General features: G+C 45.1%; 1 protein-coding gene across 1 annotated transcript; it reads right to left on the bottom strand.

Moving 5' to 3' along the window:
- Nucleotides 1-7,507: 7,507 nt before the first annotated feature.
- SLC25A5 (solute carrier family 25 member 5) lies at nucleotides 7,508-10,412 on the bottom strand. Its single transcript, XM_030849786.2, has 4 exons — nucleotides 10,217-10,412; nucleotides 8,693-9,179; nucleotides 8,321-8,461; nucleotides 7,508-7,926 (listed from the first exon to the last, which is right to left on the bottom strand). Exons 1-4 carry the CDS (start codon nucleotides 10,325-10,327, stop codon nucleotides 7,769-7,771), a joined length of 897 nt encoding a protein of 298 aa, XP_030705646.1. The 5' UTR covers nucleotides 10,328-10,412; the 3' UTR covers nucleotides 7,508-7,768.
- Nucleotides 10,413-18,029: the final 7,617 nt, after the last annotated feature.

Raw genomic sequence — 18,029 nt, forward strand, 5'->3', positions numbered from 1 at the left:
CCGCCATCAGGCCAGGGGCCACTGCAGCTGCACCCCCAGCCCAACACGGCGTGCCCTGAGGGGAATTCAGAAAGGAGAAAAATTCGGATACTGGCTACAGACAGTTAAGATGCATATCTAAGGAATGATTTCAATGAGCCCAGATTCTTGCATCTTCACATACACAGAAAAGTGCTAAAATCATTAACCTGAGGTGCCTGTTTTTGTAATTAGCAGTAATCTTTTGATGTTCAACCACATTTTTTTTTTCCTGCAAAAACTCCTATATATCCTGGCCCCTCCCTTGCCTCTTTGGAACAGTTCCTCAGAGCTCTCTAAGCTGTCTGAGAGGCAGTCTCCCCGGGTGCAGTCCTCAGTAAGGTCCCCGAATAAAACATAACTCACGACTTTTAGGTTGAGCGTTTTTCTGTAGTCCACATAATAGTACAGCAAAGCTCAGAAATATGAACGTGAATGCCTGGTGAGGGAATGAATGGCAAGCAGCTTGGTTTGGGACTTTGGAGCATGAGTGGAAGTAGCAGGACAAGAGGCACAAGTTATTGTCTCTCCATAGCTGGTGCAATCAGCTAAAATAGACCAACGCCCGGGTGTCAGCATTTTGCTGAGACGTCCCCTCCCAACCCCTAACCCTGGCAAGAGGTGAGGGGGCGCCAAACACCACGTGGTCATGTGGTTGTGTTAGTTAGGTTGGGCCTTACCCAATGGCTCAATAACCCAATAACCCCAGCCTCAGGCAAATAACATTAGACGGGCGCTTGCTCAGTGCCTCCTTTTAAAAGGAGGGTCTGGGGGCTTCTCTGGTGGCGCAGTGGTTAAGAATCCGCCTGCCAGTACAGGCGACATGGGTTTGAGCCCTGATCCGGGAAGATCCCACGTGCCATGGAGCGACTAAGCCCATGAGCCACAACCACTGAGCTTATGTGCCACAACTACTGAGCCCGTGTGCAACAACTACTAAAGCCTGCGCGCCTAGAGCCTGTGCTCCGCAACAAGAGAAGCCCGCGCACCCCACAAAGAGTAGCCCCCGCTCGCCGCAACTAGAGAAAGCCCGTGCACAGCAACGAAGACCCAACACAGCCAAAAATGAAATAAATAAAATAAATAAATTTAAAAGGAGGGTCTGTCCTGAAAAGCTTGGGAAACTTGAATAAAATCAAATGTAGCTTTAGGTTCAAGTAATTATTCTTAAACAATAATTGTTAAATTGGCTGGAAGAGTAAATAACCCATACTCTAAAAATGAACTCTGTAAACAGTGCTTTGGTTATTACAATTTCTATTTAATTGAATATTTGTCAGGTGGATTTTGTCTGTTGTTGAAACTAGCCAGCTTTCATATTTTAATATATTTCATGACTGAAAATAAGTAGTTGGACAGGATAGCCTTGAAGTTCTCTTTGAAAGTCAAGGACAGCTCAGAGTACGTTACCTCACCTCTTTAAGCCTCAGTTTCATCAGCTTTAAAATGGAGCTAATAACAATACCTACCTCTCAGGGCTGCTGAGAGGGCCAGGAGAGTTAATCCATGCAAAGTGCTTGGCACAACATTGGCATATAGGAGGTCAAAATAATTAGCTATGATCCTGATTCTGTAGTTTTAGAGAAATCATGGTATTTGGTTGTATTGATTGTTTAATCAGCAGAAGCAGGCTTAACAATCCAATACGTCTAGATCTAGAAATTCTGAAAAGGGCCACAGTCCTCGGTAGAAGACTTAAGAAATGATATTGTATCTGATTCTGTAAAAATATTTATATATGTGTGTGTGTATAACTGAATCACTTTACTGTACACCTGAAACTAACAGAACATTGTAAATCAACTACATTTGAATACAAATTTTTTTAAAAAGAAACCAAATGGTATTGTAACCCAAACAAGAAAAGTTGATTCCCAATCTTCCTGGCGGACAAAATGAGGCACTAACCCATGATGAGGTGTGATGTGACCCAAGACAGACAGAAACATGGAGCTGAAGTGGGATTACAATTTCAATGGCCAAACTCGCAGCTTTTAAATCCTAATTGGCAAACAGCATGCTTTTACCCAGAAGTGCAAGCACTTTTACCCCCTGACCTTCACTTCTAGGGTAAGCCCACTGCAAGGCTCAATCTTTGTAACAAAGGGACTCCTGATTCCTGAACTTAATTGCAAAAGTGAAAGGATACCTTTTGCTTCCAAAGGTCTTGGTGTGTTGCCTCTCCCCAGCAGCTTCTTTCCCTAGGGAGTCACATCATAGACTTGGGTAATCAGGCTGGGACCTCATGGATTCCTTGAAATACTACAAGAGCAAAGGGAACCCCGGTGATCCCATAGTGCCCCTGGGCCAGCAGGGCAGTGGGGTCTGGGTATGAGGCAGGATGGATTTATTTTTGGCCTTTGCTCCCTTGAATAGTCAGTGTTGTAAAATAAGTGCTCTAACTTAGAGTTCAGGATTACCACTATAACCACGTTTCCATTCAGTCCACTCCAAGTGTCCTTTTCTTTCTTTACAACCTTTGCTTTGTTCGTGTGTGTGTGTGTGTGTGTGTGTGTGTGTGTGTGTGTGTGTGATTCACTGTCTATAGGACATGTGGCATTTTCTTGAGACTGTTTCAGAAATCTGTAGGTCAGGGATAAATCCATTAAATCAGTCTCCCATGAATGAAACAAAAATCATTTAAAGAATTCCAATAAAACAATAACAGTCATAATAATAGCAAAACTGTGTAAAGCGGGTGCCCACATTGTTCTAAGAACTTTACACATATTAACCTTGCTAATCTTCACACTATTCCTATGAGGTAGGTACTGTTGTTATCCACGAATGGCAGATGGGGAAACTGAGGCACAAAGCAGTTAAGTAAAAATTGGATAGCTGTCGGGAAGTCCCTGGAAGTCCAGTGGTTAGGAGTCTGTGCTTCTACTGCAGGGGGCACGGGTTCGATCCCTGGTCGGGGAACTAAGATCCTTCATGCTGAGTGGTAAGGCCAAAAAAAAAAAAAAATTGCACAGCTGTCAAGTGAGAAAGTTTGGTATTTGAAAATGAGACCTCTAGTCCAAAAGAGTCTCATGAGCGAGTCCTGAGTGGGAAGATGGGGAGCAGTGGGGAGCCCAGGTGACAAGGAAGTCCCAGACCTGGGTGACGCCTCTGCCTGACGTACAGGGCTGCCTCCAAATTCCTTTATCTATTCCAGTTCCGTCAGCAGGAGTAGATGCAGGTTTTGTGGGGATATCAGTTTATATAGTTATATATAATCTGGGTTCCCTCTTTTAAAAAACACAAACATATCTTTTGAACATTTTACAAAACCAGATGACCAAATGAATATATTGCCACGGTGCCTCCCAGGGCGGGAAAGGGGCCCGTGCAAGGGGGCGGCTCCGAGGCTGAAGCATCGTTAGGTTCGCGGCATGTCTCTCTCTGCCATGACAGAGTACGTTTGCCCCTCACCCAGCAGGGCATTGGAAGCTCATTTAGACAGAAGACTTGCCCTTTTCACTCCCAAACACGAGGCCCTCGGAAGTTGATCTGTCAAGAGTGGTCTAGCACAGACTTTGCCCTGGTTATGTCTTTATGGCCACAACTATCTCCGCTGTGGGAGTGAAAACATTAGAGACGGTGAAACATGTTGGGAGATTAGATCCCACAAGTTCCCTTAAATCTCAACAGTGCTAAATTTCCTCCCTGCATTACAAAAGTCACACAAGGAAATGAAATCCCAGGATGGACGTTCACCATCAAAATGAGACCCCTCTTCGACTGACAGCCATGGAGAAACCATGGATTAATACTGTTTTCATGTCACTCAGTTGTGTCTCCGAAGAGGGAACAGTGAAAATACTGCCCAGTCTGTCACTTGAACATTGTTTATATTTGTTGCCGGGATACCAAAGGCTCTTTTAAGCCTTTGGCTAAGAAGAACACCATGCATCTGAACTTGTTCACCTGCACTTAAAGCAAATGGCTGAAATGATGGGCAAGCTCCTCCAAACATTTTGAGTGGACCGCAAGGCATTTTTGTGTGTGTCCAGAAACTGTAGCATCCAATATTTGTTGTTCCAATAAATGTCCACCTGCATACCGAAGTGCACATTACACATAATAAAATGAGGCTCTGAAAAGACCGAAGTTAATTATTTTGAGGTAAATCAGACCACCTTTGACCCAAACTCTGAGCTGTAATTTTGTTTCTCAGCTTCTTGGTCCTGAAATTAATGTAAATCTTTACATTCGTAATTTTATTTGCCAACGCCAACCCACCCACACAGTCTGCAAATGACTGTTCTGAGTCAGAGACTATGCACTTAACGACTGTGTTAGATATTTTAAAATGTTCTCTGGAAGGATTCAATCACCTAATCCCAGTCCTTTCTCAGATTCTGCTTTATGTAAAAATGATGGACCCAGAGAACATCTAAACTGGAAGGACTTTAGAGGAGAAATTAAGGTTGTGATGTGAAAAGTGACTTGCCCCCGGGTCACTCAGCGACCAAAGCTAAAAGCGCAAAGGAAAGTACTGGCTTCCTTTTAAGGTTTTAATAAAGGGTCACACTTAGAAATCCTTGCTCAGAGTCCAGAAGCTACCCTTTCCCTACCCTCCTGCCTCTGACAGCGTCTGTGAGTCCTGATGCCCACAGTCTGACACCGGTCTAAACGAATCATGCCATTTTGAATCCAAGCAGTCAGAATATGATTCAGATAAAAACAAATCAGCTACTCTTACAACAAGATGCATTACATTTTTTTTTTGGATGGATAGACAAGAAACTGTTCATAATGGTTACTTTTGAGGAGGGGGATTAGGGATGGGAGAGGGAGGACAGGGAAATGTTTGCTTTTCATTTTATATCTTTTTTTTACTGTTCAACTTTGATGACCATGTACAGATACTGTGTTGAAAACCTAAAAAACAAATTAGAAATACTATGCTCACAAACTTCACAGGAGAAATGCAATTTACCACAGGAACACGGACGCTTGAAAACCTAGCATCCGGTACAGCAATACTTTAAGATTTTTTCTACTGAAGTGTCCATAATGGCAGAGAAGGCTGAAAGGTTTCCCCCTGGGGTCTGAGGGCAGTGCCAGAAATGGTCCTCTATACACAAGAACTCTCTTTGCCCCTTTAAAACACATTCAAATTGTGCAATAGACTCTCTAACATATCCGCATCTCTTTTAATACAAAAATAATGGCTTAAATGACTTACCATCCACGACAACTGCCCCTGTGGGGAGACACCCCTGGTTTCTTTCTCCAGCGGTTGGAGCACCCGGAGCACACTGCCTTCAGTGACTGGGCGGAGTGGCCCCTGGAATGGGGAGCACGGCTGTGTGCGAGCTGACCTGTATTCTGGCTCTCTCACCTGGAATCAGGCTTCACGGATGCTGTTAGGCTTTGAATAGTAACAAAACAACGGCATAAATTAGGGGGTTGCTAAGATTGTGTACCATCAATGTTCGCATGAGCATAATGGACATAATGAATTCTATAGCACTATCCTGCACAGCTTGGAGAGATTAAAACCACTTTGTCTTTAAATTAAATTTCAAAAATCATTGAACAACAAGAATAGAAAGAGAGGAAAAAAACACCTCATCTGTCAGCCACCCAATTGTAGGAAGCGCCACTTCTTTCTTTCTGATCATTAATGCTCGGTCCTAGGTTTATTTTAATAGCTGCCAGCTCAGTGAGTCCACATCTATTGTAATAACCATAAAGGGGGCTTGGGTTCTCTTGTATTGTGGTTTGCAGCCCTACGTGGAGAGCCTCTTATCCCCTTTCAGGAACAAATTCTCTGAAAAAGACCTAAGCTGAAGTTTATTTTATATAAATTCTGCAAAAAATAGTACGTGTAGGCTGTTGCAGAGAAAGAAAAGTGGATTTGAATTCATTTTTAAGTAGTTCTCTGCTTGGGCAGATCTTCATTCAACAAAATGGATGTCTGATTATGAAAAAGTCACATGAGTGCTTACTAGATGCCGGGCGCCATATTGATTGCTCTACACGCTTTACGCTACTTAACCCTCACTCCCAACACCCCTAGGCAATATGGCTGGCACTATTAAATCCCCACTTTACAGATGAGGAAACTGAGACCCAGGATAAGTGACTCGCCCAAGGCCATGCAGCTAAATAAGCAGCAAAGCCGGGATTCAAATCCAGGTACTTCCGATTCTGGAGTCCCTGAAATCTTAACTGTCTCATAATGATTATCACAGTTACCATTTACAGTGTTTATTATGTAGATGCTTTGCATAAATTATGCTTTGCATAAATTATGCTTTGCATAAATTCTTTAATCCTTGAAACAACCCTCGGAGGCAGGCATTATTATTCTCATTTTATAGATGAGGAAAACTGGGGCTGAGAGAAATTAAATAACTTACCCAACAGCAGAGCAAGTGGCAGAATCCAGGCCTGATGCCAGTAGAGTCCTGGGTTTTTCTAACAACTTTATTACCACACCTTTTACACGTAAACACTATATATTTAAGGTATACAACTTGACGATTCGATATGTATACATTGTGAAGAGTTCTCAACAACTAACCTATACTACAATTAAGGTGCTTGGCCGGGGGACACATAACAAACTCTACGATCCCCTGGGCACCAACGCCTGTGATGCAGACCCCGTCTGTGAGTGGCACTTAAACATGCCAGCGTGCGAGATGTTCCTCAGGAATGTTTTACCTGTGCACATGGACCACCGATCCTATCACTTTCTACTTTGAAATGTTGTGGCTTCACAGCCACGGTGCTTTATTCTTCATACAAATCTCGTGTTACAGGTAAGATCCACTGGATTTCTGAGGCCTTATCAAGAGCTACAGAAATTGCAGACACTCTCACGTGGATCCCAAGTAAGGGTTTATCCAAAAAAAACAAATGTCCTCCATCGACCAGGCTTATTTTCATGTTAGGCAAGATGCAGATGCTCCCTTTTCTCTTTGTAAAATGAGTTTTGAGGTCGTGGCAGCTCTCTCCATAATCGTTAACAGCACTGCCATCTCAGCACCGGGTAACTGTGCCAGCTCTAATCCTCTGCTTGAACAGGATTAAATTAAAATGACTTGAGACAGGTGAAGACAGATGAGGGAAGGCAACTGGACAAAAGTTGCTAGCTGTTACCACCTTATATTTTACAATACTTCTGTTGAAATGAGGTGAAATTCATAGAACCACCATTCTAAAGTGAACAGTTCAGCTTATATTTCTTGATTAATAACCACAAGATAGGAAAGGTGGGTACATAGTACTTTTTAGAGAAAGCTCATCAGCTATGACTGTCCACGGGCAATGGACCAATGGTTTTTTGGATGCTTTGGGTCTGAATTTCACTTTGCTCATGTATTGGGAATGCTGATGGGTCACATGACCGAGCTATTCTTCGCTAAGTAGAAGAAAGCGCTTCACCTCAGGAGATACTGTAGCATTTATTAAACAGGTAGCATTTTACTCAAACACAGCACTTACTGAATTATAAAATGTACTTTTACATGAAAATAAACCACAAACAAAATTATATTTCAGGTATTTTTTATTTCTTCAAATTTGTTATTTCATCAGGAGTGACTAAAATAAAAAACATAATTGTGTCCCATCATCGTCATGGAAATGGCTTTAAGAGAAAACTGGTCAGGTGTATATTATTGCTTCCCATTTTCAACCGGTAAATAGTTGCCATTGATAAATAGACAGCCGACAGTCTGTCAGGAATGCTCAAGATATGTTACATAATACAACATGCCTGTTCACAGAAGAAGAAAAACTAGGAAATAACTTATGTGAACTTCTTGATTTCATCATACAAGACAAGCACAAAAGCACCACCCATGCCTCTGAGGACATTGGACCACGCGCCCTTGAAAAAGGCTTTGGCTCCTTCGTCACGAGCAATCTTCCTCCAGCAGTCAAGTGTGCCTGTGTACATGATATCCGCTGCAAAGGACAAAGACAAGGAGCTGGTGACCTGAGGCTGATGAAATATCCTTAGGTTTAACTAGACTAAACCAGAGCCCCACCTCTAAGAGCTAATGTCAGTTTTTAAAAATCCAACACTGACACATTAGTGTGGGCAACACTGAAATCTTAATCTGGTGGCTAGAGAACCACAGGGATATGTAGACTACCCGCTGGTCTTAACCTCTAATACCATGGATGCCTCTTGGGCATAAGCACCCAAAGGGCCCACTCAAAGGCAACTGTGCAGTAGACACAGACCAACCAACCCCATCTGCGATCTCAACAGACTGCCATTTTCAAAGACAGGCACGGCTAGTTTGTGCCCCTGCTCCATGCCCACATCTTCGTCTTCTGCTCAAGCGGAACTTACTTCCTTTGCGCCCTGACTGCATCATCATGCGGCGACGCACTGTGTCAAACGGATAGGAAGTCAACCCAGCAACCGCTGTGACGGACTGTGCGATCATCCAGCTGATGAAGATATGCGTATTCTTGGGATCTGGAAGCATTCCTGAGGATAGAAAAGAGACACTTTGACCAGAAAGCAGAGTCCTCCTGACTTGTTGTCTGCCACATCCCCTCATCCCCAACATCTCATCTGTACACAAAGGGCTGTACTGGGTGACCGTGGCTTCCATCGGCAATTACAAAGAAATCTCTGGCTCCTGGAAAATTAGGATGGCACAACGATCTTATAAATGATCTCACGAGAACACAGTTTTGAAGCACACAGCAAACTTACCCTTCGCAGTGTCATAGATACCGAAGTAGGCAGCTCGGTAGATGATAATACCCTGCACAGACACGTTAAAGCCTTGGTACAGGCCCTTAATCCCGTCAGATTTGTAGATCTTAACCAGGCAGTCACCAAGGCCTCTGAATTCCCTTTCAGCTCCAGCTTTGCCCACGTCGGCTGCTAGACGAGTACGGGCAAAGTCAAGAGGGTACACAAAACACAACGATGTGGCCCCGGCGGCGCCACCTGATGCCAGATTCCCTGCGAAGTAGCGCCAAAACTGGGTCCTCTTGTCCACACCACCCAGGAAGATCTGCTTGTATTTATCTTTGAAGGCAAAGTTGAGAGCCTGGGTGGGGAAGTATCTGATGACATTGGCCAGGTTACCACGCCAGAAGGACAGGACTCCCTGCTCCTTGGGGATACGAACCACGCAGTCTATGATGCCCTTGTATTGCTTATCTGCAGTGATTTGCTTGCTGGCATGCTGCACCTGACAGATAAGGAGGAGGCCAACAGGGAGAGTTATAACCATGGAGAAGGGAAAAGCGAGGAGAATATATCATCTCAATAGACACCCTTAAAGGTTAGCTGGCTCCCACTTTCCCCAAATCTAGTCTTCTATGTCACACAGGCTGGACGCCCCCCAAACCTCTGACGCTGTCACAGGTGGAAGAGGTGATCTGCACCCTTAGAAGCATTAAGCCTCCATCCCTTTGGATGGGGAGGAGGCACCCTCAAGCGGACCCGTGACCTTTAAGCCTCGGAGAAAAGTCATTACCTCAGACCCAGGTTCAGAAGCATCAGGGCGAGGCCCACGTCGGGCGCAATCACCTTGGTGACCGTGGCCTACGCCTCAGGGTCCCCGGAGCGGCTTCCCTCCCGCTCTGGCCCCCCTCCTCTCCTGGAGGTGACCCGTGGGCCACCACCCCTACGCCCGTGCAGGCGCGCCCTCTAGAGCCGGAGCGGGAGAGCGCGCCGCGCAGGACGCCAGGCCGCGGGGACGCGCCGGCGGCTGCGCGGGGGAGGACGCAGAAGGGACACGCGCTTCCCTGCGCCGGCTTCCGGCCCGGCTAGGTCAGAGCGCGGCGGCCGGCTGTGAGGCAGCTCCACCGGCCGCACGGCCTCCACGGGGCTGCTATCTCCTTGCCGCGACCTTGAGGTCTTCGGTAAGGGCAGGTGTCCCTCTTTTCAGTGCCGGCTTTCAGGCTTAGCCCTTGACCTCAAGGCCCGGGAGCCAGTCACCCCCGGGCTGTCCCATCCGAATTCGCTGCCTCCGGGATGCCCAGGCCCTGGGCTTCCTCCCCCGACCCTCCGCCCCTGACCCTTTCCTAGATCCTGAACTTCAGATCACTAAAGCATCTCCCTCAAGTCTGCCTTTTGGTCCGACCCTGCGGCCACCCCTGCTCCCACGCTGCCACTTCCCTGGACTGGTCCAGAGGGTTCGTTCTCCCCAGGCCCTGGGGCACCGCTTCCCGCGCGACCCCCTCCCCCCACTTCCTGGTCGGGCTCTCCGATTCCGGGACGTACCTGCAGCAGCAGCTTGACCCGCTCGATGGGCGCTACGGCGGTCTTGGAGATGGCCGCGGCCACTCCACCTGCCAGGAAGTCCTTGGCGAAGGACACGGCGGCATCTGTCATGTTGGAAGGAAAGAGGAGGCGGGCGACTGCGGGAACAGTAAGAAACCGGCGTGGACTCCGAGGCTCTGGGGCGGAGCGAAGCAAATGGCCGATTTATATAGGGGAGGCCGGCGCCCGGGCGGCCGGCGACGGGGGCGGGTGCCGGGGCCGCTGAGTGGCTCAGCGCGCGGAGGGAGGAGCCATGGAGTCGGGCACCGGCCGCCCTCCGCGTCTACCCGGTTCGCCCGCAGCGCCTGACCCGGCCCGAGGAAGGGGCGGCCCCAGAGAGTACCCGGTCCGGACGCGGGACCCTGGGGGAGGCCTGGGGGCGCGGAGGGAGGGGAGGTCACGACGTGCCTGGTCAGGGGTGAGGCGCGATATTTAAGGGGACTCCAAAGAACAAACACCCCCCTCCCAAACTTGGTAGTCAAGATAAATAATATTTAATGCAATATTTTAAAGAAAGATTCGTGTAGACAAAGTATGGCGCTCTGGCCGGTCGCCTGTTTTTGTAAATAAAGTTTACTTGGAGCCCCAGGGCTGGAATGAGGGTGAGGCAAGTGAGGCAGGACCCTACAAGTGCAAGATGGGAGCCTGTCTTTATTATAAATTTCGAAACGTTGTTCATCATGGATTTTTGTATTCCTTTTGATATTTTAAAATAGTGCATTAAAATAATCATTCGTCTTGATTACTGAGTTGTTTAGCGCCCGCTTACATTTGGTACCAAGGCAAGTGCCTCACTGTCCTCACCCTAGACCTAGCACTGCCCTGGAGCTTGACGGGTGACGCTAGAGGAAACTGGGGAACAGCAGAGCTGGGACACCGTCAGCGTGCCCCAGACCCCGATTTGCAAATGCAGTTTAACAGAGATCTTGCCGGGAATTGGCAGAGGAGAGTCCAAAGAACTCGGGAGTGGGTGGGGAAATTATTTTAGCCAGAAGCCAAAGATGGAGGTTGTACCGTTAAGGTTAAGAGGTTGTGTGAATTAGACTGGTATCTGGGTGCCTGGACCCCAGGTAACGTTCTCTTGAATTGAGTAGATTCCTGAACTCCAGAAAAGTTTAGAGGAATCAATAGAACTAGATTGACACCCATTGTGTCAAGGGACAAGTGCTTACTGAGTCCCTTAATCTCTGCACTGGGGGAGCATTTGCCACACATGTCCTTGAAAACTTACTTGTTAGCTTGAGTACACTCCCTCAGATTCAGAACAGGAGCTGAGAGTGTCATCACAAATCCTATGTAAGTAATCACAACCATGTTTATAAAAGTAAGGATAACTGTTGAAAACTCCAACTGCAGCTGAGCCCTAGGTACCCAGCACACTGAAAACATAGGTGGCATACCCCTCACTTTACTTTCTTGCCCTCTCCCACCTTCTCCAGATCTGCCCGTTAAAGGACCCAATTCTAGGATTCCTCCAGGAATGTCAGGTCCTTCCTCTAAGTATACTTTGCAATTCCTTAGTCTTCCCAAGAACCCCAGCAATCCGAAGTGTTGAGCACACACAGCAAGTTTTCAAAGAAGTGAAATTTTCACTCCAGCTTTGTTGATCCTGGGGGCTATCTTTGACCTGTATTCTCGAGAGGCCGCTAGGCTCTTGTTAGCTGATTATAATAGAAATGCAGCTGGATACAGAAATGACCTTGCTGTGCAATTTCAGTGACAGAGTGTGTTCTCTGAAAGCGGTAGCCAATCCTCTACCTCTACTGGTGAGAGAATGAACAGCTAAAACAAAAAGTCTCTGGAGCATTTTGTTTAGAGGGAGGTGGGTTTTAGAATGCATTTCAAAATACAGTTCAAAACCTTTCTAGTCTGAACTCTTGACATTCTGATGAATGCATTTTTATTCAAATATTAATTACTCTGACCCACCTTACCATCACTTATGTACCTTTTTCTACCTTTCATTGGCCACATCTGCTACCCTTTGAGCATGATGTCCCTACCATATTCTAGTCCAAAGCTCTTTTACTGTTTCAAGCATCTCCACATTTATTGTTCTGTTAGATTTCTCTCTCTCCACAAAAAGATGATCAAATAACTACATAGAACTTGTCCCTTTTCAGTCTTTGGGTGCTTAAGTATAGTTTTACTGAAGATGAAATACATTTAAAAGCGAGTCCATGTCATGACTCGGTATTTTGCTAAATCTACTGTGAGCTGGAGCTCTCCTGGTTGCCAATGACCAGGGGTACCTCAAGGAGTCAGATGTTCTCAAAAGTGTCAAGGTCATGAAAGACAAAGACTGAGGAACTGTCACAGATTAAAGGAGCCTAAGGAGAATGACAGGTTAATGCAATGTGTGATCCTGGATTGGATCCTGGACCAGAAAAAGGACATTGATGGTACTATTGAAATTTGGATACATATCTGTATATTAGTTAATAATAGTCTACCAATAGTACTTTTAGTTATAGTAGTTATGTAAGATGTTAACATTTGGAGCAGCTGAGTGAAGGATACATGGAAATTCTTTATACTGGTTTTTTGGGGGCAACATTTTTATTTCTGAAAGTTAAAAAAATGAAAACGTCAAAAGAAAAAAAAAGGAAAAAAAAATAAAGAAACCAGTAGCAAAAGTCCAGGAAAACAGAGACTAATGTCAATGATAATGATGTTGATAATGATATATGGCTAGTCAATTCATCAAAAACAAATGCCTCCAGTGAGACATAGTGGGAGCTCTGTGTTAGTAACTATTGTGTTCTGGAAGTTGTGTAGAATACATGTATAATTAAGAAAGAGAAACTAAAGCTAAGGCAGTGCCTAGTAACTCTCAGAAAAAACAAGGAAGAGGATCAGAAATGATACTTAAGGCCTCAGTTATCTGTGTACTAACACACCCAGAGTATGGGTAATAAAGTGAATGTAAAATGTCAATACAAGCAAGAAAACACAATTTGATAGGTATTGTTCAAACTTGATGGAATGGGACTTCTGACTGGCATCAGGAAAAGGAAGGGTAAACCTGGTTCAGAGAGATACCATATAGAAGGAGAACAATTCATTGGTGGGAGGGTGAAAAGCATTCCATGAAAATGAAAGGGAGAGATGAAGGTGATTGTCATTATGGAAGCATATCTAGAGATTGCCTAGATAGATAAAAGCTATGAATAGTACTTCATAAAGCCATCACCTAGACTAGAAATGTTGATCAGGGACAAACCATCTGAATATCTGCTGTAGGTTTCATTATTCTGATAGCAACACACTGGATAAATTCTTTACTCTCTTGCTGATAATTACAGTTCTCAGAACACTGAAGAAGCAATGAGGTAACTTGCTAAACTAGGCTTAATCCTGATAATAAATAAGGAAGATCTGGTTAGCAAAGTAAAAGTGACAAGAATCTGAGGGAAACTGACCAAGACTGACTGGTCTGGATCTGTCAAACCAAAGAATGCTCGGCATAGTCAGATAGGTTAAGTAACCTGTGGAGTGTGTGTGTCAGACTTCAGAAGGATCAGAGAAAAGATAAATATGATCTCGTGGCCAAGTTCCAAACAGAAAGATAGCTCAGGAGGGTGAGAGATTCCCAAGGTAAAATTCAGACCTGTACAATTTGGAAAAATTCCAATGAGAAATTAAAAAGGGAGATATATCTAATCAATTAAATGCCCTTCCAGGTTATCCTCTGATGAGCTCAGATTTTGAAAGTACATATATAGATGACACAGTGAGGGCTAGGCTTCCAAGGACAAAGACCAAAGAGTATCACAAACCTCTAGGAACTGAGTCAGAAGGGCTAAAGTCCAGCATAAACACAGGCTTATAAAATGGAAAGGACCACAATAAAGGTTTCTAATGCTCTATTTAGTGCAGGACATTTAAGGATAAGGAGCTAGAGCATGTGTGAAAAAGAACTGAGGGTCTTACTTGACTGTGAGTTGGCAACGCCAGAAAATGCTAATGAGTCTTGAGTTGGGTCAGGATGATGGTCATCAACAGATCAGGGGACTTTTAGTCCCATTTGGGCCTCTGCTGGTCCACCCATAGAGCTTTTTTTTTTTTCCCCAAGTTTTAATTTTTTTTTTTTTTTTGCGGTACGCGGGCCTCTCACCGCTGTGGCCTCTCCCGTTGCGGAGCACAGGCTCCGGACGCGCAGGCTCAGCGGCCATGGCTCACGGGCCCAGCCGCTCCGCGGCATGTGGGATCCTCCCAGACCGGGGCACGAACCCGTGTCCCCTGCATCGGCAGGCAGACTCCCAACCACTGCGCCACCAGGGAAGCCCCCAAGTTTTAATTTTTTAACTTTTTATTTTATATTGGAGTACAGTTGACTAACAATGTTGTGTTAGTTTCAAGTGTACAACAAAGTGATTCAGTTATATATATACATGTATCTATTCTTTTTCAAATTTTTTCCCAGTTAGGTTGTTACAGAATATTGAGCAGACTTCCTTGTGCTATACAGTAGGTCCTTGTTGGTTATCCATTTTATTTTATTGTATATATATTTTTAAACATCTTTATTGGAGTATAATTGCTTTACAATGGTGTGTTAGTTTCTGCTTTATAACAAAGTGAATCAGCTATACATATACATATATCCCCATATCTCCTCCCTCTTGCGTCTCCCTCCCACCCTCCCTATCCCACCCCTCTAGGTGGTCACAAAGCACCAAGCTGATCTCCCTGTGCTGTGTAGCTGCTTCCCACTAGCTAGCTATTTTACATTGGGTAGTGTATATATGTCAATGCTACTCTCTCACTTCGTCCCAGCTTACCCTTCCCCCTCCCCGTGTCCTCAAATCCATTCTCTGCCCATAGAGCTTTGTGCTTACTTCTGGATACCATGTTTAAGAGGATGTTAACAAACTGGAACATATTCAAAGAATGCAGTCAGGAAAGTGAAGTACCTGCAAATCATGTCATATGAGAAATGGCTGAATGAATGAGAGTGATTTAACTGGGAAAGAGCTTTGGGTGAAGGAGGGCCATCATGACTGTTTTGATAATTGAAGGGCTGTCAGGTGGAAGAGAAAAAGACATTCTATATGGAATCAACACCAGCTGGTAGAAGTGTCATAAAGGTAGACTTCAGCTGAACAAGAAATAACTTTCTAAAATACGAGCTGCTTGGGAATTCCCTGGTGGTCCAGTGGTTAGGACTCTGTGCTTTCTCTGCTGGGGCCCTGGGCTCAATCCCTGGTTGGGGAACCAAGATCCCGCAAGCCGCATGGTGTGGCAAAAAACCAAACCAAACCAAACAAAAGAGCGACTTAAAGGTGGAATGGGTTGCTTTACGATGTGGGGAACTTCTTGTCACTGGAAATGTTAAGAGTTGGGGTAAAATGGCCACTTGTTAGGGACACTGTAGACGAGATTGCTATGTTGGCTGGGAAGAGAGTTCTGCACCCGTCTAATTCTAAGATTCTGTGGCTCTATTCCTTTGTGTCTATAAGATTGAATGGATTGAGCTTCTGAGTTTGGGAATCTGGGACAAAGTAAGAGAGAGGTAATTTGGCCTAGTGGTCAAGAGGGTGGGCTCTGCAGCCAAACTGCTAGAGTTCAGATACTGGCTCTGCCACTTGCTGTCAGGCCTTGGGTAAGTTGCTTAACCCCTCCAGACTTCCATGACTTCAGGTATAAAATGGGAACGATAATGGTACCTGTACCTTGAAGGACTATAGGGACAATTAAATGAGATAATATATGCATAAACAGTCTAATACATAGTAAGCATTCAATACATGTTAGATTTTATTAATACTAAGAAAAATACTGGGCTTCCCTGGTGGCGCAGTGGTTAAGAATCCGCCTGCCAATGCAGGGGACACGGGTCCGAGCCCTGGTCCAGGAAGATCCCACATGCCACAGAGCAACTAAGCCCATGTGCCACAACTACTGAAGCCCACGCGCCTAGAGCCCGTGCTCTGCAACAAGAGAAGCTACTGCAATGAGAAACTCGCGCACCACAATGAAGAGTAGCCCCCGCTCGCCACAACTAGAGAAAGCCCATGCACGGCAACGAAGACCCAACGCAGTCAAAAATAAAATTAATTAATTTTTTAAAAAGCCCTATAAATATATATCTTAAAAAAAGAAAAATACTAACTTAGGTTGACTAACTCTGAGTTTTAATGAACAAATCACTCCATCCCTGCTTAAGTAGGGTGGTAAGCCAGTTCTCTATCCCAGGTAAGGACCCTACTTATAATCTGGTAACCATATCAGAGACCATTTAAGGAGGATTTGAGACTCTAAGAGATACCCCAGAAAAATCACTCACTTTTTAGACTGGGCTTGCATTTGCAGTGTGGAAGCCTGTAACATCACACTTGTGTTTGCAGTGTAATCATTGAGGGAAATTCCCTGGCGGTCTAGTGGTTAGGACTCCAGTGCTCTCACTGCCGAGGTCCTGGGTTCAATCTCTGGTCGGGGAACTAAGATCTAGCAAGACGCGTGGTGCAGCCAAAAACAAACAAGCAAAAACCAAAACAACAACAACAACAAAAAAAACCCCACACCAAACCAGTGTAATCACTGAGGAGAAAACAGTGCCCCTCGTTTGCTGGCCAATCTTCCTCTCTCTAGTCTCTCATTTCTATTTCAGCTTCTGGAACAATCTTGCTCACATCCGGTTTTCATCACATCACTGGTTTCCTCAAGAAACCAGTGACTACCTTTTGCTTAGTGGATCAATCCTAAACTCCTCAGCTTAGCATTTGAAGCCCCCCCGCCCCCCAATCAAGGACTTTGTTTCTGGCCCCTTTGGGCAGACTTAGAAAGCGTTTGATGGATTCCATCCCTGGTTAACTGCTTCAAACAAAACAAAATGTCGGTCTTATTGAGGTATAATTATATACAATGAAACTTACATAAAGTATAAAATTTGATACTTTTTTTTTTTTTTTTTTGCGGTACGCGGGCCTCTCACTGCTGTGGCCTCTCCCGTTGCGGAGCACAGGCTCCGGACGCGCAGGCCCAGCGGCCATGGCTCACGGGCCCAGCCGCTCCGCGGCATGTGGGATCTTCCCGGATCGGGGCACGAACCCGCGTCCCCCGCAATGGCAGGCGGACTCTCAACCACTGCGCCACCAGGAAAGCCCAAATTTGATACTTTTTAACATACATATACACCTATGAAACCATCACCACAGTTAAGATAGTGAACAGTATCCATCACCACACTAAATTATCTCTCGTCCCATTGTAATCCCTCCCCAAGCAACCACTAATCTGCTTTCTGTCACTATAGATTCGTTTGCATTTCCTAGAATTTCATATAAATGGAATCATATAGTATGGTACCCTTTTGGGGGGATGGGGGCATCTGGCTTCTCTCACTTGATATATCAATGTATATACTCTGAGATTCATCTATGCTTTTTTTGTGTGTCAATAGTCAGTTCCTTTCTATTGCTAAGTAGCTCCATTGTATGGCCATATCACATTTTGTTTAGCCATTCATCACTTGATAGACCTTCGGGCCATTTCCACATTTTGCCTATTATGAATGACACTGCTATAAACATTCCTGTACAAGTTTTTGTGTAGACATATGTTTTCATTTCTCTGGGGTAGATACCTAGGAGTGGAATTGCTGGGTCATTTGGTAACTCTGTGTTAAAACAGTTGAGGAATGGCCAGACTGTTTTCCAAAATGATCCTACCATTTTACACTCCCAACAGCAGGGTACAAGATTTCCAGCTCCTCCACATCTTGAGGCCTTTCCTTAGCCACCATCTCCTCAGTGTCATTTCTTGTTGCTTC

The sequence above is a fragment of the Globicephala melas genome, chromosome X (assembly GCF_963455315.2).
Source record: "Globicephala melas chromosome X, mGloMel1.2, whole genome shotgun sequence".
NCBI classification, from domain to species: Eukaryota; Metazoa; Chordata; class Mammalia; order Artiodactyla; family Delphinidae; genus Globicephala; species Globicephala melas.

Bases quoted from the DNA above. Each gene is read 5' to 3' on its own strand.
- SLC25A5 (XM_030849786.2), bottom strand. From the start codon at position 10,327: ATGACAGATGCCGCCGTGTCCTTCGCCAAGGACTTCCTGGCAGGTGGA. The intron at 8,462-8,692 runs GTAAGTTTGCTG...TTCTATCCTCAG, and splicing joins TATCTATGACACTGCGAAGG to GAATGCTTCCAGATCCCAAG. The intron at 7,927-8,320 runs GTAAGTTCCGCT...TGTCCTTTGCAG, and splicing joins GCAGTCAGGGCGCAAAGGAA to CGGATATCATGTACACAGGC.